The sequence below is a fragment of the Eptatretus burgeri genome, chromosome 4 (genome assembly GCF_056783735.1).
Source record: "Eptatretus burgeri isolate ZD-2024b chromosome 4, Ebu_testis_v1, whole genome shotgun sequence".
Taxonomy (NCBI): Eukaryota; Metazoa; Chordata; class Myxini; order Myxiniformes; family Myxinidae; genus Eptatretus; species Eptatretus burgeri.
In genome coordinates, this window is record NC_140964.1 from 24899731 (window position 1) to 24925488 (window position 25758).

General features: G+C 42.3%; 1 protein-coding gene across 2 annotated transcripts in view; it reads left to right on the forward strand.

Annotated features, from left to right (window-relative positions):
• Positions 1-25758, forward strand: part of EXOC2 (exocyst complex component 2) — a 174388-nt gene that overhangs the window by 83767 nt on the left and 64863 nt on the right. For both annotated transcript variants that reach the window (XM_085877168.1, XM_085877169.1), the window contains exons 12-17: positions 14140-14264; positions 14429-14497; positions 14608-14765; positions 16678-16796; positions 17683-17741; positions 25199-25279. In XM_085877168.1, the coding sequence (XP_085733294.1) occupies positions 14140-14264; positions 14429-14497; positions 14608-14765; positions 16678-16796; positions 17683-17741; positions 25199-25279 (611 nt within the window). The remainder of the gene's footprint in view (positions 1-14139; positions 14265-14428; positions 14498-14607; positions 14766-16677; positions 16797-17682; positions 17742-25198; positions 25280-25758) is intronic.

The window sequence follows — 25758 nt, forward strand, 5'->3', positions numbered from 1 at the left end:
TAGACAGACCGAACAAGGCAAAATTGTTGCTCTCCATTTGGTGTTTTAAGAGGTATAAAGATTTTTTTTTATTTTTTTAAAATCACTAGTTTATTGCTTCTATTTAAGAATTCATAAGATTGTAAAACCAATCCTTTTTCTGGTCAAGTATGGCTTTTGAATCAATTTGTTTGTGTTGCCATTGTTGGAGTTCCCATCTGAGCGCATACTGTGGATCATGATGCTGCAACCACCGTGCCCAAATCCCCGATTACTGTGTCGATCTGTGTCCATAGCCTCATAATATCTTTTTTTAATTATTATTATTGATGAATGAATGCGCTCATGTCTCCTCATGTGCTTGTTCTATCTCTGATGCATTTAATGCAGGAAGTTATTTATTTATTTATTTATTTATTTATTTATTTTAGAAACTGGTTTCTTTCATAGTTACTTTCTCTTTGCATCTCAACAATCACACGGTTCCTTGCATGGTCACGTCACCATTTTGATTATTTTTCCTGTTCAGCTGACTCGTCAAGCCCTCTGCACCGTGTGAGGTCTGCCAGCGAGGCGTTTATTTGAAGTGTCAGCAATAGCTTCTGACACCTTATGTCCAACTGGAATGCCGAGAATGCCGGGAACTAGACAGAGAACTTGTGTGGATGGACAGAATGATTTGCTTCTCATTCTTATAATAAGTTGGGTCTTTTTTCTAAAAAAAAAAAAATTGATTACGTTTGATTTTATTCTTTCTTTCAAAACCCAGTCCAGATTTTGTTTGGCTCTTGTCAAAGTAAACAGGAGATTTATCAAACGTCCCCAGTACTTCTGACTCTACTTTTTCACAGTTTTTGTCGCACTATAATAATATGAAACATGAAAGCAGCAAATACTGCTCCCTATTTTCATATTTTTACATTGTTGCATGAAGCACTATTTATGTAGACGTAGATCTTGTAGCCAATCTCATGGGATCTTGCGTAACACCACAGACTGTCTCGTAGATAGTCCACTCCACGAGACCTGATCATGATATGGCCAGCGATGTTGACTCGATGCTGAATTGTCGGCTTGTACGCCTGAATAAAATTTATTTTCCTTTTTGGCACAGTGACCATGTCCTGCTGCCTTGTTTTTTTTTTTTTTTCTTCTCCTTTCTTCCAAAATGGAAGGGTGAATTCAATTCCATGGTTTCCCGAGACATTTGTATTTTTATCCACAATCCTCTTGTGTCACTATGGATTTAGCGACGGTGACTCTACGTGTAAAGGTGACAGGTTGGAGATGAATGAGTCCCCCAGGTCGTAGCTTCCAGGGCAGCGAGGAGACGCATTTTAACTTTTGCACACGGAAGAAGGACACGGGAAGCTTTGGCCTCAGTCGGGCATGCCGAGCACAATGCTCCAATGAGGAAAGTGGCACGGGGCCAAGGCTGGGAATGGGAGGGAGGAGGTGGTTTGTGGGCTAGCAGGTCATCGCACGATGCGTGGGCATTACGTTTGGCAGGTCACCGAGACGTATTTGTCCTTCGCCTGCCACGTGCGCAACATCCAGGCCCATGTGCATGCCCAGAACGAGAATGAGGTCACTCGAGGTGATTCTGCATTGTTACGAGTTTATCTTGGCACTCGCACAAACTCACAGTTTATGTAAAGACTACTTGCTGATCATTTTTTTTTATCATTTAAACAGATCTGTAAGTGCTATTTCAGTTCTGTGACCACATATTCCACTGATACTATGATGATGCGAGCCTGGCTGTTTCGGCTTGCATTCACGTGAATGGTCCATCTGCAATTTTTTTTTTTTTTTGCAATTCCGTGTGCATAAAGTAGTTGTTACCTCGGTCACCGAAGGTGGACGGAGATTATGTTTTCACTCCTATTTGGCTGTCTGTCTTTTTCTGTTTGTTTGTCTGTCGTCTGCCTGTGAGCTGGATCACTCAAAAAGTTATGGACGGATTTTGGTGAAGATCCGAATCCGGATACGAGAAATTTTTTTTTGTTTGTTTTAAGTGATTCTTCACCATTGAGAGATGGGGCCAAAAACGATATATAACGTGTATATATATATATATATATATATATATATATATATATATATATATATATATATATATATATATATTCTCTCTTTCTATATATATATATATATATATATATATATATATATATTCTCTCTTTCTATATATATATATATATATATATATATATATATATATATATATATATATATATATATATATATATATATATATATTCTCTCTTTCTATATATATATATATATATATATATATATATATATATATATATATATATATATATATATATTCTCTCTTTCTATATATATATATATATATATTCTCTCTTTCTATATATATATATATATATTTCAAAAGTTGTTGGCAGATTGTGACAAATCTTGGTGGATGAGTTGGGTGGGTGACGAGAACAAGCTGATTAGATTTTGGAGGTCCGGATCCAGATCCTGCCTATCAGTGGGATACCAAAATGTAAACTGTTCGCCCTGACAGAGGAATACTCTACTGAGTGTCGTTCTACTGTGAGTGTATAACTGGCAAGAAAATTATTTCCTTTCAAATTATGTACAAGTCTTTACTGAAATGTAAAAATTTGGCCTTTCTTGGCCTATTGTGTGTATTTCGTTCACAGAACATTTTTGAATAACTGAACCTCATGATCCAAGCGTTGTGGATGAAAGAAATTGAGATTTCAAGATGTTCATATATTATTGGTGGCAAACTTCTTGGTAGCATATATTATAATAAGAGTTCCCTTGCAAGGAACTTCGATGCAGAAGGAGGTGACTAGGCTATTCAAAGCCTTCACTATTATTACCCAAGTTATGCTTGTTTGTTCCTGCACTTTCCGTTTTTTTTTAAATACTGAGCATCAAGCAAGGAAGCAGCAAGCAGCATCAAGCAAGGAAGTGACTTCTTTTTTTTTTAATGTCTTTATTATGACTTGGCCGGGGTTCGAACCACCGACCTTCCATATTCTGAGCAGACACTCTATCCATTATGCCACCAAGGCTGATGGCATGGTAACTAATTACAGAGTTAGTGAAACTAGTTGATTGACCTCTATCCATCCATTGGGACCATACTCCGTGCAGAGCGTTGGTGCTGCTTAAGCAGTCTCCTTGGTTATTGGGTACAATCCTGGACGGGTCACCACTACGACACAGGATACCAGCAAGCTGGCACTCATTTTGCCGACCTCAGAAGGATGGCAGGCAGACTCAACCCCACCTGGTATTAATTCAACAGCCGAGTGAGATTTGAACTCAGGATCCTCGGATGCCAAACCCACCACACACACACACACACACACACACACACACACACACACACACACACACACACACACACACACACACACACACACACACACACACACACACACACACACACACACACACGCGCATTTAAAGGCCATTTTCCTCGCTAAAGCAGGGGTTAGCCTTGTGGGCCCCTTGACAATCTTCTCCACTTTACCCTGTTTTCTGCATCTCCCCTTCTTAATCCCCTTGCCCACATTTCCGCTTCCACCACCTTTCGCCAAGTTTTTCTCGGTCTTCCCCATCCTCTACTTCCTACTACACTCATTTCCAACACTCCTCCCACCCAGTCACTTTCATCCTTCCTCAACACATGACCCAACCATCTCAACCTGTTTCTCTTCACAACCTCCATCACAGACTCTATTCCCATCATCTTCTGCAGGTCATCATTTGTTTTCCTCTCTCTCTCTCTCTCTCAACGATACTCCACACATCCACCGGACCATTCGCATTTCCACCCTTTCCAGCCTTTGTTGCTGCTCCATGTTCAGAACTCATGTCTCACTCCCATAAATCATCGTACTCCTCACACATGTAGCATACACCTTTCCCTTCAGCTTCAACGACATTCCCCTCTTCGTCAGCACGCCACTCAGTTCCCGAAACTTCTTCCATGCACATCTCACTCGAGCAACCGTCAGAATCTGATCCACCATCTCCATTCAGCATGTCTCCAAGATAGCAAAATGTTTTCACCCCTTCCAGCTTCACACCATCTCCAAGATCCAACTCAACATTTCCTTCATCTGCTGCTCCCTCGATGCACACCTTACACTTGAATGTAGCTGCCACACTGGTTAATGACCCTCTCACCCCACTACATTTTCGATGAACCCATTCAGCACACATTGAACACTGAATGGAGTTCACTCCGACACCCTTCCTGCACACAGCACACGGCCACTTCCCAGTCCTTTCCACCTCACCACATGCTTTACCACTTGCCATCACCTTCGTCTTTCCGATATTCACCTTCAAACCTTTTGCCTCCATACATTCCTTCCACTTGTTCATCTTCTCCTTCAGTCCATCCATACTCTCTGCAATCAACACCAGATCATCTGCATACAGCAGCTCCCACGGTAAACCCTCCTTTACCCTCCGAGCCAGCACCTCCATCACAACTACAAATAGAAGTGGACTTAGTACCGACCCCGAGTGCACTCCTCCCCTCACCTCAAACTCACCACTGTTCCCATCCCTCGTCCTTACAGCTGTGCGTGCTCTCTCGTACATGGCCATCACTACTCTGATCAACCATTCCTCCACTCCTAACTTCCTCAATGCCCATGTCATTACTTCGCGTGGGACCCTATAAATTGCTTTCTCCAGATCAACAAACCCAAAAAACAACTTCTTCCTCTTCTCCATGTACTTCTCCTGCAACTGCCTTACAATAAAAATTGCATCTGTCGTTCCTCTTCCTGGCATAAATCCAAACTGCATTTCATCAATCTTTACCTTCTTCCTTATCCTCTTCTCCAACACCCTTTCCATACCTTCATTCCATGCTCCAATAACTTTATTGCTCTATAGGAGCCACAGTCCAGAGGGTCACCTTTCCCTTGTAGAGAGGGACAAGGGCACTCAGTTCCCAATCCACTGGAATGCGGCCTTCTTTCACCACCAGATTACAGATCTCTGTCATTCTCTCCACACCCCAACTTCCCGCTGCCTTCAACATATCTCCCACAACTCCCGTCGGCCCTCCTGCTTTTCTACTCTTCATTGCTCTTATAGCTTCCTCAACTTCCTTCTCAGTTATCTTCTCTGCTGGTCCTAAAACTGGGTTACTCTCGATGTTTCTATCCCATTCGTTTTCTACATTCAACAGCCTTTCCATATATCTCTTCCATCTTCCTTTAATTCCATCTGAATCCACAAGGATTTGTCCCACTTCATCCTTCAAGCAACTCACCCCCGTCACATCAAATCTCTCTCTCGCTATCTGCTTTGCAATCCTGAATACCGCTCTCTTACCCTCCTCCGAATCCAAGCGTTCTCCGAACATTTTCCTATGGGCCTCCTGCGCCTTTGCAACCTCTTTCTTTGCAGCCTTCTTGACTTCCTTATAACTTTCATGTGCTGCCTCTTCTTCCACCGTATCCTTCACCTTTTGCCATTCCTTGAACTTCTTCCTCCTCTCTTCAATCGTCTTTCCAACTTCATCACCCCACCACCATGTTCCCGAGTGCCTCGGGGGTCCTTTTGTCCATCCACATACCTCACCAACGGCTCCCAATAGACTATCCTTCATTGACATCCAACCACTTTCAAGCTCAACACATCATCCTCAACCATACTCAGCATCTCTCTTAATGCTTCCTTCACTGTCGCCTCTTTCAACCTCCACACCTTCATCCTCGGTTGGTACTTCACCCGCCGAATTCTCCGCGCACCTTTCACCCTTATATCATAAACAACCAGGTGGTGCTGCGAAACAGTCTCCTCCCCTGGGATCACCTTTGTGTCCCAGAGGTTTCCCCTATCTCGCCGACACACCATCGGGTAGTCAATGGTTGTCGTCGACCCACCTGACGTGTATGTAATAAGCTTATTATCCGCTTTCTGGAATTGAGTAATACAAATCAACAAATCAGCTCCATCAGCAAACCCCAAGATCCTTTCACCTTCTCCATTTCTCACACCATATCCATAACCCCCATGGACTCCCTCAAAACCATCTGGACTCCTTCCCACATGTCCATTCAAGTCTCCTCCAACCACAACAACTTCCTCATCTTTCACATTTTCCATCAACTTCTCCATCGCACACCAGAACATGTTCTTCTCTTCATCGCTTCGACCGACCTGCGGGGCATATCCCGAGATGACGTTCACCAAGAGCTTTCCGATCACGATTTTCACCATCATCAACCTTTCACTCACTCTCGTCACACTCACTACACTGTCTACAAACTCCTCAGAAAACATGACACCAACACCATGCACGCCTTCTGGGCACCCTTGCCACATAAACTTGGACTTCTGCCCCTGCCTACCCTTCACCATTGTCACACCACTTCCCTTCCACCGTGTCTCCAGCGCACATCATATGTCCACTCTTCTTCTGACCAATGTTTCAACCACTTCTCCAGATCTCCCTGTCATTGTCCCTACATTCCATGTACCAAACCTCAGAAACCGATCTCCACGTGGGGCATCAGACGATTGATCATCATAAAGGGAAAAATTTCCTCCCTTGCTTCGATCGGGTTCCCCACCTTGAGTTTTAACGAGAGGGGGTGAGAACCCCCACGGGGTACTTCGGGCTGTACCCTGCCCATCAGTTGTGCTCATCATGGTTTCCTTTTGAGGCGATGTTTTTATGGCCGGATGCCCTTCCTGACGCCAACCCTTTTAGTCGCCTCTTACGACACGCAGGGATACGGTGTACCTATTCTGACCGGGTACCACACTAACCATTAAGCCAACACCAGGCATATTTGACCTCCATGAAATTGTTGAAGCACACTTTTAGATTAAGATAATACGTGTGCTATTAAGTCGCCCGTTCGTTGTGGGCAGCTCTGTTCGACTCAATGTGGAAACTGGTTTGCGGAAAAGCAATTTGTGTATTGGAGGAATTTTTCCTTTATTTTTAGATATATAATGTTAAAGTCACCATCTCACTCTACCTGATGCACGTCTCATGTCGAGAGTCAATGCACGGTGGCCAGTAACTGGCCTGAGCATCCTGGTTCTTCAACCACACGTGTTGCTCGTTCAGAGGTCCAACATCGTACCGATGGATTAATGGTGCATGGTAATCTCACACGTAAGTGTCTCATTTCAAACCCGTGTGTGTAAATGACATTTGTATTCCTGTAGTCTCAAACAATGTTAACATTGCTGTTGATGCAGCGATGTACATGCTGTATTCATAATAGGAGATAACGGTAACAAACGATTTCAGTGTCTGTTTTGATTTCCAATCAGTAATCTTCATGTTAACTCCACGTTCACATTATTTGTAGCCTCACCTTTTATATTCTAGTTGCATCATGTAATATGTTTTTCAAAAGGTCCCAATGCATTGTTACAGCGCACGCCGGCACACGTTACAGGGCTTTGTACAGCCATCCCTTGAGCTCATGAATTCTTACGTTGATGGTCTGTGATGTAAATAATGCAACTCATGTAAGGAAGGAATTCAAAAAAGCCAGATCCATTCAAATTTATCGTGAAATCCAAACATGGCAATTGGCTCAAAGGGTTGCGCAAGTTCTTCGATGCTTTGCTGAAGTCTGTGTTGTTGCATGATTGTACTTGGATACGTTATAAAATACACATTGCGTTGAATGTGATTATTGTGATCTGTGATGTTCAGCGAATTCCAAGTCCGAGTTGAGCCGAGATTGTATAGCGTGCTGAGTTATGGATAGCTGTGAAATTTTGGAATTTGTTACGAATCCTTCATACTCGTGGATTATAATCCATGCCAAAAAAAAAAAAAACCTGTTTGCTCGCAGCATGAGTTTCTTCATTGGAGGTTTTCTTGGATGAACTGTGATGGAATAACTAGTTTGACAATCCATTGGATTGGCCTGTTTGCTGTTCCCATCTGAGTTCACAGCTTGTGATGCTGAGATCTTGGGTTCAAATCTCACGTGTCGTAAGTAGCATGTTGGCTTGTCCATTTTGTACTTTTTGTAGCAAATGCTTATAGACCTGAGATTCCGTTATGAATTTGACCCGCTGGTTGAATCATCACCGACAACATTCGTACTTGCGTATTTTTGGATTTCCATCCGTATTGTTGATTTTTTTTTTATTATTACAAAGTTTAAACTTTTTTGTTCCACAATGGGTTTTTTGGGGGTTTTTCTCAATTGAATTACACAAACAACTAGAACGGCACTCAGTGGAGTGCATATCTCTGCCAGGCTGAACAGTTTACGTTTTGCATCCCACCGATATCCGGACTTGAACCAGAATCGAATCGGCCTGTTCTTGTCACCTTCCCAACTCTTCAATCAAGTTTTGTCATAATCCGTCTAAAACTCTTTGAGATATCCTGCTCACAGGCAAACACACAGAACACACACATAATGAGCACATTTTTTTAAATTAACTCGCACTTTAAATTGCAACCTGTGTTAACATCCTGTCACCCTGCCGTTCCTGACTTTAATTCGTTTATGACGCGTTGTCATGGAAGCCAAATGTTCATTGTTTAGTTGTAATTGTAATGCAGAGAATTTATCACAGATTTTTATGCCTCTGCCACCGAATCATTTTCTGAATGTAAAATGCAATTGAAGAGTTGGGAAAGGCAGGTTTGAGGTGCTGAGGAGGGGAGTTTTGAGGACTTGGACTTGGAGTTGGGAGGGGGAGGGGTGGGAGGGGGTGAGGACTTGAAGTCACATTCAGCATTGTGCGGATATTACATTATCTGTAGGTCTCTGCTCATATGTACTAATAAAACTCATTAAAGTGGCCGGCCTACCCCACAAGAGTGTGGGAATAACTGTGACCGTTCAAGAAGATAGTAGGAGAGGGGGGAGTGGGGATATACATAGTGTTGCCCGTTCCCCTCAGCTATGTAAAGTGAAGTGGACATCTCACCTTCTTCCCCGATATTTCCGTATTTGTCCTCGGTGATGTCTTTTTAAGAATGAGTTGATGCTATATATACACAGTACCTTCAGAAAGTATTCGCACCGCTCGACTTTTGTCACATTTTGTTGTGTTACAGCCTGAATTTAAGATTGACTAACCTTAAATTTTTTTTGTCACCGATCGATGCAAAATAACCCGTAATGACAAAGTGAAAACATGTTTTTCGAAATTTTTACAAATTCATTCAAAATGAAAAGCTGAAATGTCTTGCATCAATATGTATTCAACCCCCTGAGTCAAATACTTGAGTCAATACTTTGTGGAAGTGTCTTTGGCAGCGATTACAGCTTCGAGTCTCCTTGAGTATGTCTGTATCAGCTTTGCACATCTGTATTTGGGGGTTTTCTCCCATTCTTCCTCGCAGATTTGCTCAAGCTCTGTCAAGTTGGATGGGGAGCGTCGGTGAACAGCAATCTTCAAGTCTTTCCACAGATTCTCAATGGGATTCAAGTCTGGGCTTTGGTTGGGCCACTCAAGAACTTTCACATTCTTGTTCTGAAGCCATTCCAGTGTTGCTTTGGCCGTATGCTTGGGGTCATTGTCCTGTTGGAACGTAAATCTTCACCGCACTCTAAAGTCTTTTCACTCTGAAGCAGGTTATCCTCAAATATTTGCCTGTATTTGGCTCCCTTCATTTTTCCCTCCATCCTTGCAAGTTTACAAGTCCCTGCTGCTGAAAAGCATCCCTACAGCATGATGCTGCCACCACCATGCTTCACGGTATGGATGGTGTTCAATGGGTGATGGGCTGTGCTTGGTTTCCACCAGATGTAGCGCTTTGCATTCAGGTCAAGGAGTTCAATTTTCATCTCATCAGACCACGTAATCTTTTGCCTCACTGTCTCAGAGTCTTTCACGTGCCTTTATGCAAACTTCAGGCATGCTGTCCTGTGCCTTTTTCTCAGGAGTGGCTTCTGTCTGGTCTGGCCACTCTCCCATCAAGCCTAGATTTGTGAAGTGCTGCAAAGATTGTTGTACTTCTGGCAGGTTCTTCCATCTCAGTCAAGGAACTCTGTAGTTCTGGCAGAGTGGTCTTTGGGTTCTTGGGCACCTTCCTGACTAAGGTCATTCTTTCCCAGTGGCTCGGTTTGGTCAGACTGTCAGCAATAGGAAGAATCTGCGTCGTTCCATATTCTTTCCATTTACTAATGATGGAGCTCACTGTGCTATTAGGAACTTTCAACACTCTACACACTCTAACAATGGACTTCATTGTTAAAGTTTCCGCTCTGACATGCACTGTCAACTGTGTGACCTTATATAGAAATGTGTGTTTCTTTCTAAATAATGTCCAATCGATTGAATTGGCCACAGGTGGACTCCAATCAAGTTGTGGAGATGTCTCGATGATGAGAAAAGGAAATTGGATGCACCTGAGCTCAATTTTGAGTGTCACAGCAAAGGGGTTGAATACTTATTGATGCAAGACAAATGCAAATGGAAAGAATATGGACCACATACAAAGCTTTCATCCACAGCCTGATGGAGGACTGCTCTCCCATCTGAGCTGGTGTTCCTGCCTCTCACCTTTCTCAGCTTCACACCATGGAAACCAAGGCATTTAGGATCATTGGTATCTTCCACGATGAGGTTGAGTCTTTGGGCCCCTCACTGCAAGCAGGTTGGTGGTCTTTCTGTCTTCTACCATCTGCTCTTCAGTCTCCCCCCCCCCAAATTTCCACAGGGTGCTCAAGGTCTGCCAGCAACCCCCTTCTGGTAAAACTACCAAAATCAAGAATCACCGCTCACTTTCACTCTTTCATTCCTCTTTTTTCCCACCTTTGGAATAAACCTCTCACTCTGTTCAATCCCATTCTTCCCTCCAGGCCTTCAAAACGGCTCTTCACCACCACCTCTTATCATCCCCCATCCAAAACCTCGATCTTTTCTACCCCCGTTAATCCACCCCAAATCCACCTCCTTCAAATTCCCTGCTTTCCTTCCTGAAAGTCCCTGTAATGTCTGTTTTGTATACCCCGTGTTCCCCGCCCCATCCCTCTCCATTCCACAGATCTCCTAATGTCTCTGTTCCACACTTTTTACAGCGCGTGCGCTGTATACAATTGCACCGAGTTTGAAATGTCCCCGGCGTCGTCTACCACGTCTCCGGTGGGTCCGGTGCCCCCCCCCCCCACGTGCCTCAAGACAGCCAATGACGGCCGTACGGTGGATGCAGTGCGTAACCTCGACGGAAATGGCGACAATTGACGGAAATACCCGAGTATTTCAATGGAAATTTGTGAAACTAATGTGTTATATATGTGAAAACCATTTAATTTATTGCTTGGAAAAAAAAAACGAAGAAACGCTCCCCTCATGTACGAACGAACGAACGAAAGACGTCATTTCCGTTCACCGTGGCCGTGGTGCCGAACGCAGAAAGCTAAGTTCTTCTTATGCCATCATTCTCTTTAATATTAGCCATAAACAAGTGTTTCATCATGCATTAGTAGTTGAAATTTACTTACAACAAGAACGAAAAAATAATCTCCTGAGATTCAACAAGAGCGAAAAAAAAAAAAACCGAAAACATCACGTGCAGGACAAGACCAATCGAGCTGAAGGAAACGATACTGTAACTGCACTGCTCCTGATTGGTCAAAGGACACCACGTGTGTTGTGTGGGCGGTGTTATGCACGAGGATTCCAGCAAACAGGACTGGACCAATCATGTTCGTGATGTACCTCATGCTGCATCACCAATCCTCGGCGGCACGTGATACCATTGGACCAATCACGTTCGACGATGTACCTCGTGCTGCATTCTGACAAGCTCTGGATCAGAACGAGCTTTGATTGGTCAAAGTAGTGGAGAGGCGGCGATAACCTCTGACAGATGGTAATGACCAAGGAGGAAAGGCGATGCGTCGTTTTGATTGGTTGAAAAGTGGAGCAACGGAAGGAATTCTTCTCCTCGGATCCACTTGCAACACACAGGTATATGTTTCATAACCCGAATCACTTCACTGCGTCATTAATAATAATATTTTTCTCCTTATTTGTCCTTCCTTCTCCCACCCCTCTTGTCTCATGCCTCCTTGCTGTGCATTGTGTGTTAGCTCTCATACGAGCCTCGACAAGGTATACAAAAAAATAAATAGACATTTCAGCTTTTCATTTTTCATTAATTTTCTAAAAACGTTGTTTCGCTTTGTCATTATGGGGTATTATGTGTGGATCAGTGACAAAAAATTGAAATATAATGCATTTTTAAATTCAGGCTGTAACGCAACAAAATACGACAAATGTTGAGGGGTGTGAATACTTTCTGAAGGCACTGTAGATTTCTTGGTTGAATGCAATTTATGCAAGATAGATCATACAAACCCTTCCCTCAATAATGTTATTATCTTGCCAAAACGAAGTTTTTGCAAGTTATGTTAGTCAGCTTGTATGTTTTTTTTTGTTTGTTTGTTTGTTTGTTTGTCTGTAATCACGTATAAATCACTCTGCAGAGCACAGTTATCATTGGAAATTTTTGTAACTTCGCATATCAGAGGCCTATAGAGGTCACTTTCAGTGCACAAAATTTTGAAGGTCAAGGTCAAAGGTCAAGGTCACTTTGGCGCAAATCAGGGGAGTCGACGAAACCATTATTTTTTGAGTAATTTTGATCGGATCGTCTTCAAACTTCATGGGAATATAGTTCATGGTCTGGCGCTCAGCTGATTAATTTTTGGTGGCGATTGGCCTTGACCTTCATGGTTAGCGCCTGAGGTCAAACATATTTGACCCCAAGGTCAAATTTTCAAGTTTTAGGAACCATATCGTGTCGTACCTCAAATTGAACACCTCGATGAGTGCTTTCTAGATATGTCAAGCTTGAGACATTATGACATCATTTGGTGACGTTATGAGGCAAAAGCATATTTTTCGTGGTTACTCTGCAGAACGATTCTCATCGGAATCTCTCGTAGGCAGATATTCCTCAAGGAGTCGCTCCTGGTGGATAGCAGCTCTGTTCACCTCAGTGTGACCTTAAAGAAGTCACACGTGGTCACCTTTTGGCAAGATACGGGTCACCCTGCGGGTGACATTGGTTTATTTTCTTTTTTGTTTTGAAATTCAAATTTGGAGTCAAGTGCTGGGCTGAAGGAATGGCCTGGAGGTGCGCACGCTCACCTCAAAGCTGTCTAGACTGGGTTTGAATTCCAACCAGCTATAAACTGTCATCTTGGTGATTCATCAATGTCTGTACCATCCCTTGGATGGACGTTAAACTGGCATCCCACCTGATGACATTAGTTGGTATATGTTAAATATCCTACAGTGAGTGTCCTTCATGAAGAGTAGGTGATCTATTGCAACAAATTCCAAATTCCTGGTCTAACTTTAGTCGAATGCCAGGCCTGGCCAGCCGTTTCGTGAAAGACTTGCACTAAAACCTCCCCCGGCCTACTCCATAAGAATGTGGGAATAATTGTGGCTGTTAAAGAAGAAGATGGGAGCCGAGTGCTCTGGCTTTTGAGGCTACCTTACTTGCCTTGATGCATATTTCATGATATAGGGCCCCCTAGTGGTAATAGTATATTATATCCTGAAGTGAACAGAAATATCCACAGTTTTGTTTCTTTTCTGTTGTGGATACATTTCTTTTTTTGTGGTGTGAAAACTACAAAGAGGAATATTACACAATATATAATACCCAATGTAAAGAGCCTTCTGTAGGAGGAAATTTCAATCAGCTTATGCGTTGGAGTTATCAAGTGACATCAAGAGTATTTTGGTCTCTCAAAATGGAAAGAAGAGTTGAGGCTGCAACAAAAGCAGAAGTTTTGTTTCAAATACACTGTTTGTTTGCAATTTTTGACCAATTAAAATGTCGATAAACCTCTTGCTACAAGTAACTGATTAAAATCTGTTATTTAAACTGAGCCAAATTAATTCCAGCTGTAGTCTGGGTCAAGCTACACTGTCAGCTGCACTTGGGCCTTGGCTGGTCTTTGTATGATTCTCGCTCAGACCTCAAGTTTGGCTTCTGGATGAAACCTCAGCTTTGTTCCAACTAGCCTGTTTCTGGCTTAGGCCTCAACTTGGTAATAATAAGAATAATTTTGGCTGAAGCCTCTCCCTCGGCATCGAAGAGCTCATTAATTTCAGACCTCAGCCTTTTTTGACCCAATGCTACCAAGACTGGTTGTAAATTGTCCAAAATTTCTTGCCTTTTCACAGCGACAAATGAAAGTGTACAGCCTCGGGTTCAGTTTGCAGAAACTCTGACGAACGCTGTTCTTTCTCACCTGCCCAGCCTATGGAAGCTATGGATCTGCTATGTCAATGGCAGCCTCTTCTCTGAGGTTTCGCTGCTTTCTTTTCGATATGATTATCATTGACCATTTTCTTTTCATTTCTCAAAGGCAATCACAAGTTGCAAATTTTACTTTTTACAAACCTCATTTATATTACACAACTGAAGTAATAAATGGTGGATGGTGGCAGTGATTGTGTTTGCTGCACACAGACAGGGGAGAAGTCTGATCAACTGGAAAAAGCGAAAAGGATTGCTCGGCAAAAACAGAATGATTTCCGGGTGAGTGAATATTTTATAGTACATCTCATTGTAATGGAACAATAGTTCCATTAGTGGAACTAACAATAGTTATTATTGTTCTGTCGGTGACTCTGTTTCCCACCCCCCAGAGAATGTTGACCGAGCTGTTGTCGGTGCTGGTAAAGCTGCTCAGGGGCGCTCTCCTCTCACGCAGTATGTCGGAGACTGACAAGACTAAATATGTAGGTTGGGAAAGCTATGGAGAGCTCAAGTCCCATGACATTGCACGGCAGGTGTCTACAGTCAGGTGAGGTTCATATTTCCTCAACAAAGACTTTACTTTGATTTGAGAAATCATATTCGTATACCAAGCCATGCATTGAGAAGAAATGTTTCTCTCCATGGGTCATGCTGCTGCCTGTTACTGACCCATCGCCCCACTTTTTCATCAAAGCAGTGAATCCACTGACAGTGCTGCACCCAGTTGACATGGGCAATGCAGTGACAACTCGACAACAAGTAGTCCTCAAACTTTAATTTTTCGCAATGACGTTTCGTTGGATGACACATAAAAAGCACTAAAACACCTGCATCACTGTACCACATAATAGCCAGCTTAGTTGTAGATGAAAACGTTGAGAATGGTTGGTAGAATTAGGAAAGGGACCGTCAATCGCACTAAGAATAAAAGTGGATCTTGATTGAACACTAGAGCGTCACTGCAATGCCATTCACATTCTTAGAGCAAAAAAAATCCTCATTTATACATCCACATAGTCATTACCGTGAGCATAAATGCCATTGGTGGCATCATTCTGAAGATGAAACGGCGATCACCACCATTTTGGGGAAGGTGGGGTTAAAATATTTATCACAATGCAGTTGTAAAAACATTGAACAACAGAACAGTACATATTGTACACCGCTCACACATTGCCCTCGATTACAGCACTATATCCATTTTCCCTTGTGCAGCCAAAAACTTAATTTTAGTTCGATTATAAATGACGCACAAATAATATATTATGAACTAGAAATCATCTCGAAATGAAAAAAAAGAAAAGAAAAAAGAATCTGCTTCGTACTCTAACCTTTTTGAAAATGACAGCTTAAAAAAAGAAGGTAAAATTGATTAATTATTTACTCCATATTGTCATGATAAATGTTTGTTGAAATTTTGATGACAACAGCTCAAATGGTAAAAAAAAAACCTTAAATAAAGAAACACATGATTTTAAGCGGTAAAGCCGCTTCAATATTTGGATACGACCTTCCATCTATCCGTCAATTATTAAAAAGAAGACCCTTTCTAACCCACTGTGTTTAATTCTAAAGGGTAATTATGATGAGTTCTAATGAGTTTCATTCGTTTCTAGGCTTTGCCTATTTCATGATAAAAATGTCAAACTGAACAGCTTTCTTTGGACACTGATGCGTTCTTCTTCTTATTTTTTTTTTTGTGAACTTGGCTGTCTCGTGCTTGACATGCTGTGGGCGCTGATAAGGTTCGTTTGTACTCAGTGACTGCCCACATTTTAACCCAATTATTAATTAGTTACTCATATTCTCATAAGAATATATTGAAAATTTGATGACAAAAGCTCAAAGGGTGAAAAAAAAAAACAGTTATGCCATAGATAGACTGACCAACACACACACACACACACACACACACACACACACACACACACACACACACACACACACACACACACACACACACACACACACACACACACACACACACACTTGCAAAACCCCATCTCCTGCTGCACGTGGGATGGGCTGATCATCCATCCATTGTTACCATACTCTGTACAGAGCATTGGTGCCGAAGCAGTTTTCTGGGCTATTGGGCACAATCCTGAACAGGTTGCCACTCCAACGCAGGATATCCCGACAAATGGCTCGATTATCCCGACAAGCTGGTACTCATTTTGCCGACCTCGGAAGAATGACAGGCCGAGTCAACCCCACCGTGGCATTAATTCAACAGCCGAGCAGGATTTGAACTCAGGACCCTTGGATCCCAAGCCCAACACCAATCATGGCTAATGATGAACGATTATGATGTTGTTTATTGTGAGGGGGTACGGAGGTATATTGTGCGGGGGTATTGTGACTGGGGGAGACTTTATGGTCGTACTAGCTTGTAGTTACATTTCAATATGTTTTTCCTTGTGTCTTCGGCGCATGAACACACATGCTGGGTTGTGCAGAGAGACTGGGGAAGGTCTGGCTGGTTTGGACATTCCTGCCGACATGCTGGTCGGCCTGCAGGACATGATACTGGATCTCAGAATCCATGCTGTCACCGTGACATTACAAAATGCTGCAAGTGGGTCACATTGATTTCTTTCACATTTTGAACCTTTTCTTTTTTTTCTCCCACTTCCCATCGAAGGTGTATGGCACATATGTTATGCATTTACATTTGGCCTGACTTCAAAAAATTTTAACTTTTATTTTTACTACCTCGTCAATTTCATCATTGTAAATATATTATTTCTACTTACACCTGAAGTGTGCAGCATGCATTGTAACTCTTTTTAGTCTGCGTAACAAAGCATTCAGAAAGCATTTGCCCTTCTGGCCGACGACTTGGCCATCCAATTTGCCGCAAGTTTGCTTTGAATGGTCTAAACCATAATAGAATACTAGAAAACAAACGATAATGGTGCATTCTGAAAGGTTTTCTTAATGCCAAGTTTAACTGCATTTTTGAGACGATCCAAAATGTCATACGAGTCACGAATCCTGACACTGTAGCTATTCTTCTTCATCATTTTGAAAACTTTTTCTTTTTTCTTTTTCTTTTTTCCTTGTCTTTGTACTCCATAAAGCACTTTACTGTGACCAGAACTTTGTTATACTTCCTTAACACAAATCCCTCCCCATGTTTAGTGCATACAATGCAAGAAACCATATTGTACATAATGCAATGGATTCATAAATCCCCAAAGATGAATGAAGGTAGTAACAAGGTCATCTTTCCCAAAGTTTTGTTTCCCCAGGATTGTTTTCCTATTTTGCATCGGTTTTGGAACTTGTCAGCTTGATTGCACCGGATATGCTCAGATCTCAGAAGCTAATCGATTAAGTTAGTGGGTTGCGGATGAAACAGAAATGGCGGGTCAAATGGCCTCTGTCTGCATCTTAAGTTTTCTTGTATTTGTGCTTATTATTCTAACTATTGTCCTGTCCATATTCCCATGTCTGCACAGATGTCAAACAACTGGCAGTCACGGAATGGCTTGAAAACAATCAAGGCATTGCTTCTTTGGTGAGTCTTTGTTTGTTTTTGTAATATATTGAATTAAAACAGCAACAAACACCTGCTCCCTCTAATGAGAGTGGCAAAGGAAGTGGGGGGGAGGGTGGCCATCGCAACATAGGATAATGTTCCCATGCACACCCTGAGTCCAAGCACCAAGTTTCAATGCATTTCGTCCCACAAACAGACACGTATATTTCAACGCATTCCCCTAACGTTGATGATGACGAAAGTTTTCATTGTACTATAATGTTGAGAATTGATGTTTTTTGGAATGATTTGTACAACTTCAAGGAGTTTTTTTTTTAGTGATGACATCCAGTTTTCAAGTTCTTCTGTCCAGTGGTGCAGAAGCAGGTGTGATGATTCACCCACTTCTTATCATAATTCCCCACCTTCACATAGCAATAAAAACTTAAGTTGGAGGTGGCCGTCCCAACTTAGCATCACATTTCCATGCAAACCCAGAGTACAACCACAACTTTTCAACTTATTTCGTCCAGTAGTTTAGGAGTGCATAAAATGCAGAGCATGTATTTACGTATGTAAATTGTTGCACGGAGTAATTTATACAGCCGTGGCCAAAAATATTGGTACCCTTGCACTTTTTTTTTTAATAACTCACAATTTTCTCCAAAAATGAGTCGAAATTGACAAAAGTATTTGGTCTCCACAATTGTTTATTTCACTGTTCGTATTACAGAACCTTTGTTTTTGATTCAGAACTTAATATATCCTTTTAAATCAGAAAATAAAAAGAAATGGCATTGACAAAATTAATGACACCCTCACCTTAATATTTGGTATCGCAGCCTTTGGACAAAATATCTGCAGTCAAGCGCTTCCTGGAGCCATGAATGAGCTTCCTGCACCTCTCTACTAGCCGGATGGCACACTCTTCTTGTACAAACTGCTCCAGTTCTCCCAGATTTGAAGGTAGCCTTCTCCCGACTGCTGTTTTCAGATCTCCCCACAGGTGTTCAATGGGATTTAGACCTGGACTCATTGCTGGCCACTTCATAACAGTCCAGTGTTTTGTGTTGAACCATTCCTGGGTGCTTTTTGAAGTGTTTGGTGTCACTGTCCTGCTGCAAGACCCATGACCTTTGATGGAGACCCAGCTTTCTGACACTGGGTTGAACATTGAACTCCAAAATGCCTTGGTAACCTCCTGTTTTCATGAAGTCATACACACATTCAAAGCACTCAGTGCCAGAGGCAGCTCAGCAACCCAAAACATCACTGAACCGCCTCCATGTCTCACTGTAGGGCATGTGTTCTTTTCTTTGAAGGCTTCATTTTATTTTCTGTAAACATAGAGATGATGTGCTTTACCAAAAAGCTCTAATTTGATCTTATCTGTCCACAGGACATTCTCCCAGAAGGATTTTGGCTTGTTCAGGTGTGTTTTGGCAAACTCCAGTCGGGCTTTCTGATGTCTCTCTCAGCAGTGGGGTCCTCCTGTGTCTCCTACCATAGAACCCCCTTTCATCGGGTTGGCGACGGATGGTGTGAGTTGAAACTGTCGTACCTTGTGTCTGAAAGTCAGCTTGAATCTGTTTGGCAGTTGATCGAGGTGCTTTCTCCATCATTCGAGCAATCCTTCGCTGCAATCTTCCATCAAGTTTTCTCTTGTGCCACGTCCAGGGAGGTTGGCTATCGTGCCATTGGTCTTAAACTTCCTGATAACATTGCGGACACAGGAGCATCAAGGTCTCTGAAGATGGACTTGTAGCCTTGAGATTGTCCATGCTTGGCTACAATCTTGTGTCTGACATCCTCAGACAATTCTCTGGTTTTCTTTCTTTTCTCCATGCTCATTGCGTTACACACAGTGACACAAAACAGCAGAACGACTCCTTTTCTCTAGTCAAACTGGTTGAGTGAGTGATTTTTATATTGCAGACACCTGCAACTCACCACAGGTGAGTTCTAATCCAAAGTAAATGAGAATCACCTACTTGAAATCTAATTATTTCTCACAACTTCTAAAAGGTGCCAATAATATTGTCCGGGCCATTTTAGGATTACTGTGTGGAATAAGCTAAGATTTAGTAATTTTTTCAGCTTTTTTGTTTTGTTCCACTGCAAACCAAAGAAATACATACGTGGATGCCAAGAGTTTTTAATTTAAACAATTTTCTGGAAGAAATGGTGCATTATTTGAAAAAATTGCAAGGGTGCCAATATTTTTAACCATGACTGTATAGTGCTTTGGTAGTTTTTAATCTTGCTATTAATGCAATTTTGTGCTGAGGCATCATTTCTTATATGAGGGAAATTGAACCAGGCAGACAGGAATGTGGGAAGAAGGACCGTACAAACAGGAATTTGGTCTAAAAACAGCACGTACCAAACCCAACTCCCATTACTTCCTGTGACCACCGCATCCTGTGAACATGAAATCTCAATGTTGATGGACAATGCCACTGAATGGTGGTCGTTGTTTTGGTTCTTGTTGGAGGTTGATTTTCGAAATGTGAACCCATTGTTCAGACAGCTGCCAGACCCCACCCACCTTTGTCAATTGACTCCACCCACCCTGACACCCAGACAAAATAATATGGCCACCATCTTGGTTTTCATGTGGGCCTAAGACATCAGGCCTGTAGGCCTCTGCTGATTATACACTGCCTGGGTTTGCCTGTGCTGATTTCATGAAGTCGTACACACATTCAAAGCACCCAGTGCCAGAGGCAGCACAGCAACCCCAAAACATCAAGGAACCTCCTCCATGTTTCACTGTTGGGAAGGTGTTCTTTTCTTTGAAGGCTTCATTTTGTTTTCTGTAAACATGGAGATGATGAGCTTTACCATAAAGCTCTAATTTGCTCTCATCTGTCCACAGGACATGTTTTGGTACACTATCTGACTATACACTTGTTGTGTCAGATTTCCATTGGCTTTGTTTTGGTCGAGTGTTACTCACGATGAGGCAGAGCATTTTTTTTTTCAAGTAAATTTCACTGGGTGACAAAGGTCAAGGAAAGTGGTGATTTGGAAAATATATATTTAATGCAGGGTAACTGAGAACCGCGAACGATCAATAAAGAGACAAGTCATCTGAATAATCGTTAAAAAGTGCCGTTTTCAGCAAATAATTTCTTTATGGAGTCTCGGTTGTGGTGCAGTTCCTGGTCCCGAACCCTTAATGGCACTCTTTCTTCTGTAAAAAAAAAAAAAAAAAATTGCCACTGCTAGTTGTGGATTAAGTGCGATGTACATCTGACTGTTGATGGTCTCTCTCGAGTAACTCGACTGTTTGGGGCCCTTTAGGATAGTGTGAGATGAAACGACACGTTCAGGTCCATTGCTGTGAGGAGCCAGTGACAGGTAAGCTTATACCATCTTGGAAAACACAATTCCAGGTACAGAGATCTTTATCAGATGGTCAAGTTTTCCAGTGCCATCTGGAACATCACATGGTACAGGAAGGTTTTCCACAAGCGAATTGTTCATCGCAGAATTGTGTGACAGAGTTCTCCCCAAAAAGTCCCTCCACATTTCGTGTCTATTCAGTCATCCATTTGGTACTTCGTGCCTTCAGAAACAGCTTTAACAGGTTTACGATGTCGTTCTGGTCCTCGGCGAGTCTATGTGTCAAAAATTATTTCACAAGTACAATTTCAGACCTGACACTTGATCGAGAACCCTTAGTTATCACAAGAAAATTGTGAACCATTCTTCTTTCACAGTCATCAACTTCTTTTTCAGTGTTCTTCTGAAGTTTTCCCTCTGCCACCTGGGAATGGATCAGACTCCACCAAGGTCAGAGAAGCAAGAGTCGCTGCTTTCGCAACTTCAATATCGCAGACAGTTGCCATTGATTTCTGACTATCTTTATGAAGTTTTTCAAACAGACTATTCAAGCATCAATGCTGTGTAATATTCCTGGTCGCCACCTTCTTTCCATAGTCTGAGGAATCTTCATGATGCTTTCTCGTTCCGTGGATGTGTGCCATTCTCAGATGCAGATGCAGAGTTTCAATTTATCCTCATGGATGGCTGTTTTTTCCAGACCAATTCACAGAGATTAATTAAATGTTCCATGAAACGAGCTTTGAAGTGCTCTGGGAATCTGTAGGACTTCGAACCCGACTCCTCCACAATCTTATTCACCTCATCAGTCCAAGCTGCCGAACCTCTGTAAGATGAGGCCACAGCTTTGAGATTTGTTCTCCAGTACTTGATTTCACTCACTGATGCTTCTACATCAGCATATGCCAGATCAGATCTATGTGGAACACACCACACACAAAGTATATCTCTCTCCAGATACACTCTCAGTTTGGTGCAGAGTCCACCTTTCTTGCTGGTGTTGGCACTTTCACCATCCTTTATAAGCCCAGTTAACGTCTCCTTTGTAATTTTGTCGATACCAAGGCTTTTCAAATTGACTATAACAGCATCTTGCAAACCTTCAGCAGCATGCTTGTCAGAATGACTTTCACCCAGAAAAACATTCTTCATGTCCTTGTCTTCACTCATGTAATGAGCAGTAATAAATTTGTTGTCGATTGAGTGCTTATCCACTGAGCCATCAGCTTGGAGTGAGAGACATTCAGCGGCTTTTAGCTCTTGCATCACAGTTTCCATCACCACGTCAGCAACAGTATAAAGCATTTCATGATAGATATTTTGGTTCCAATCATGTAGAGCAGGTGCAAGTGGATCGGAGGTTACAAAGGTTGAATCCAATCCATGTTCACGGTCCGTGGAGATTTGGTTCTCAGCATGCTTTTTCGCAAGTGAGTGCGATGGCCAGGAGTTTGCAGACAATGTAATTTGTTTACTGTCGTTGTGCATATCAACAGCCAATTTGATAAATTGGGACACAGTTTCAGCTTCATGGGATCTCAGAACCTTAATCCATGGATGTTTATCTGATTGATTGTAACAACCAGAGTTGCTGGGCCTCAACAACGTGAACCGCCGCACTATGGTAATCACTTTGCAAATGTTCAACAATCCTCTTTCGTTCCTTCATGCTATCAGACCTTGCACCGTCAGCCATCGGCACTTGCCTATTGCGAGGATACGTCTTGGCTTCTGTAATTTGACTGTAGCATACCTTGCATCTCAGACCCGATGATCTTCTTGTGCTTACCCTTTCTAATTTAGTGGAAAATGAAGCTATCAACCACTGGGCATCGAGCTTGTATCCTTTATACCAAACCTCAGAAACATGGGCAACGGAATATGAAGAGGCAGCTCATATGTTGAGGTACAAATTGCAGCGGAGGCTTGGGATTGAGAGGGATACGCTGATGCAGTAGGAGAAAAGGTGGATGAAGAATGTGCTAGTGCAGAGTTCACTGAAATCCTAGAGGTTGCTTTTGCTGCAGAGGATGGTGGAGGTGCAGAAGGACTCCAAGAACCTTGCAGAGCGGTTGTAGATGCATCAGTTTTCCTTTTCTTTGCTGGAGCACCAAAAACGTCTGTTGGCAGTAAACTCACTGAACATGATTCTCAATGCAAGATGGCGTTGTGATCACAGCGCCATCTCTGCTCAAACATTGCAATTTCGGCAGACAGGTATTATGTAGGGTCATACCTGAGTGAACTAGCATCAGAACTTCTTGGAATTTATTTCCTTTCTCACAATACCACTTTCCAATCTATCTTTCCACTAATATCACTTCTTAAAGGCACTTATCTTCCTTTTAGTACCCATAATAATTATGAGCTATTCCAATAATGCACAAGAATGTTTAAATAGAGTAAATATAATGCACTTTAAGGAAGGTTGAAGGAAGCGACGCTCTTGACGTCATCGTACCAGATGTAAGTGAACGATGCTGTGGTGTTGTGTCGTAAAGGCACATGATTGGGGTTTTTTTTTTCTTCATCCATCAACATTTTTGAGCAAAAGTTAATGAGCCCTGTTGAGGTCTTCTTTTGAATTCTAAGTTGAAAACTGAGTTGACTGAAGTTGACTAAAAATTCGTCATGTCGGGTTTGACATAGGGAATCAAATTCTTGGTGTGAAAATTTTTACTTTGTTCATCCATCCATCCATCCATCCATCCATTGGGACCATACTCTGTTCAGAGCGTTGGTGCTGCCTAAGCAGTCTCCTTGGCTATTGGACACAATCCTGAACAGGTCTCCACTCGGACAGAGGATACGAGCAAGCTGGCACTCATTTTGCCGACCTCAGAAGGATGACAGACAGATTCAGCCCCACCTGGTATTGATTCAACAGCGAGTGGGATTTCAACTCAGGATCCTCGGATCCCAAGCCCACCACCCTAACCATTAAGCCGACACCAGGCATACTTTGTTAATCGGAGGTTTGTAAATCAGTACTGTACTCACATGGTTACTAATTGAATACCTATGGTTTGGACGAACCTTAGAGATTAAAGGTGTGAACGAAAGATTAACAACCTTGTCTCCCATTTGTTAAAAAAATATTTGACTGGGCGACATTACAACATTAAATAATACTCTGTGATGAGGGAACCCGGAGAATCTAATCAACATCGAATAAAAATTATTGGTAAGGTTTAATCAAGCCCGTCAGCACGCACGGTACACGCACCTCCCTGGTGCTGTGTTAGTGCTGTGGAGCCTCGCGTTGCAGACACACACACACACACACACACACACACACACGCACACACACACACACACACACACACACACACGCACACACGGAAAACCCGATAAACTTCTCTCAATGCTCTTGTTTGACCACACCTCCTGGGCCACACAATATTCTTCCTACGCCACGCCCACTTTCCTACGCCACTCCCACTTTTCATCAACCACGTCCACTTTCTCTAAGCTCCGCCCACTTTCCTAAGCCCCTCATGAAAAAATGACAGTAAATAGACACCCGATTTTTGAAGGACGACCATTTGAAAAATAAAACAATCAAAAATCGGCTCGAGTAAAATTTTCTAAATATCTCGAAGTGTTTAATTCCGAAGTCTCGTTTCTCTACATTCAAAACTGAAGGATAAGTATTGAAAATACTGTACGTGGTTTTTCGGCCGCTGCACAGCAACGGGTGGTTGCTAGGTAACGAAATTCAAACGTGCACATTCCCAGACCATATGGCACCTGTTGGCAAAGTTTCATCGAAATCGGTTTGCTAGTTCGTGCTGTATAGCCTCGCGTTGCAGACACACATGCACACAGACAGACAGATGGAAAACCCGACAATAAGGGATATCTAGCATATATAACGAATCCAATATGTGGACTAATCAGCCATTTGGACCAAACGGGGACTTTAATGGCCTTCATGGCTGTGTTGGCTTCCTAATTATTTTACTGTACATTTATGATGTGATGTGGGATGATTGTTGTCTGTTATTAATAACTATCATAGACTAGTGATGGCCTTAAAAACGAGAACACATTTGTACTGTAATCTGTCCTTTGCATCAAAAGTTGTTGTTTACTTTGTGAATGATGCATTTCCCCACGTGTTGGTGGCACTGGTTTCTCTGGCACAGCCACTTCATTTTGAGCAGCACATACGCTTCATGCTGCAGTCTCTGCAAGATGTGGTGAAGTGCAAGCCGGGTGAAGCAAGCGTGAGTTTCTCACTCCCTCTTCCAATTCTACGCACATCAAATCGCACACTCCCACGCCGCTCCACTCGCACAACTCTTCTTCATTCTACAATTTGCTTGCGCAGCTCCCTTGTGTCCCTCGATCTACAGCCGTTTCCCTCTGCACACCTCGCATGGTTTTGGTGTTTATGGTGACGTGGACAAGCGAACAAATATTAACCATCTTGCTTGCCAAATGCAGTGAAATTTCCAGGTCCATTATAACCATACAGATTGGTATAATACAAAATAGTTACTCTGAGATATATCAACATTTCTTCAAGGTAAGGGTTGTTGAAGAGTTTCTCAACGGCCCAGGAGATGGCGCTAAAAATGCATATTGGATAATAACATCACATGCACACACTTTATAATGGAAAGAGGAGTTCACGGAAAAAAAAAAAAAAAAACTAGAACGGCACTCGGTAGAGCACATACCTCCACCAATCTGAACAGTTTAT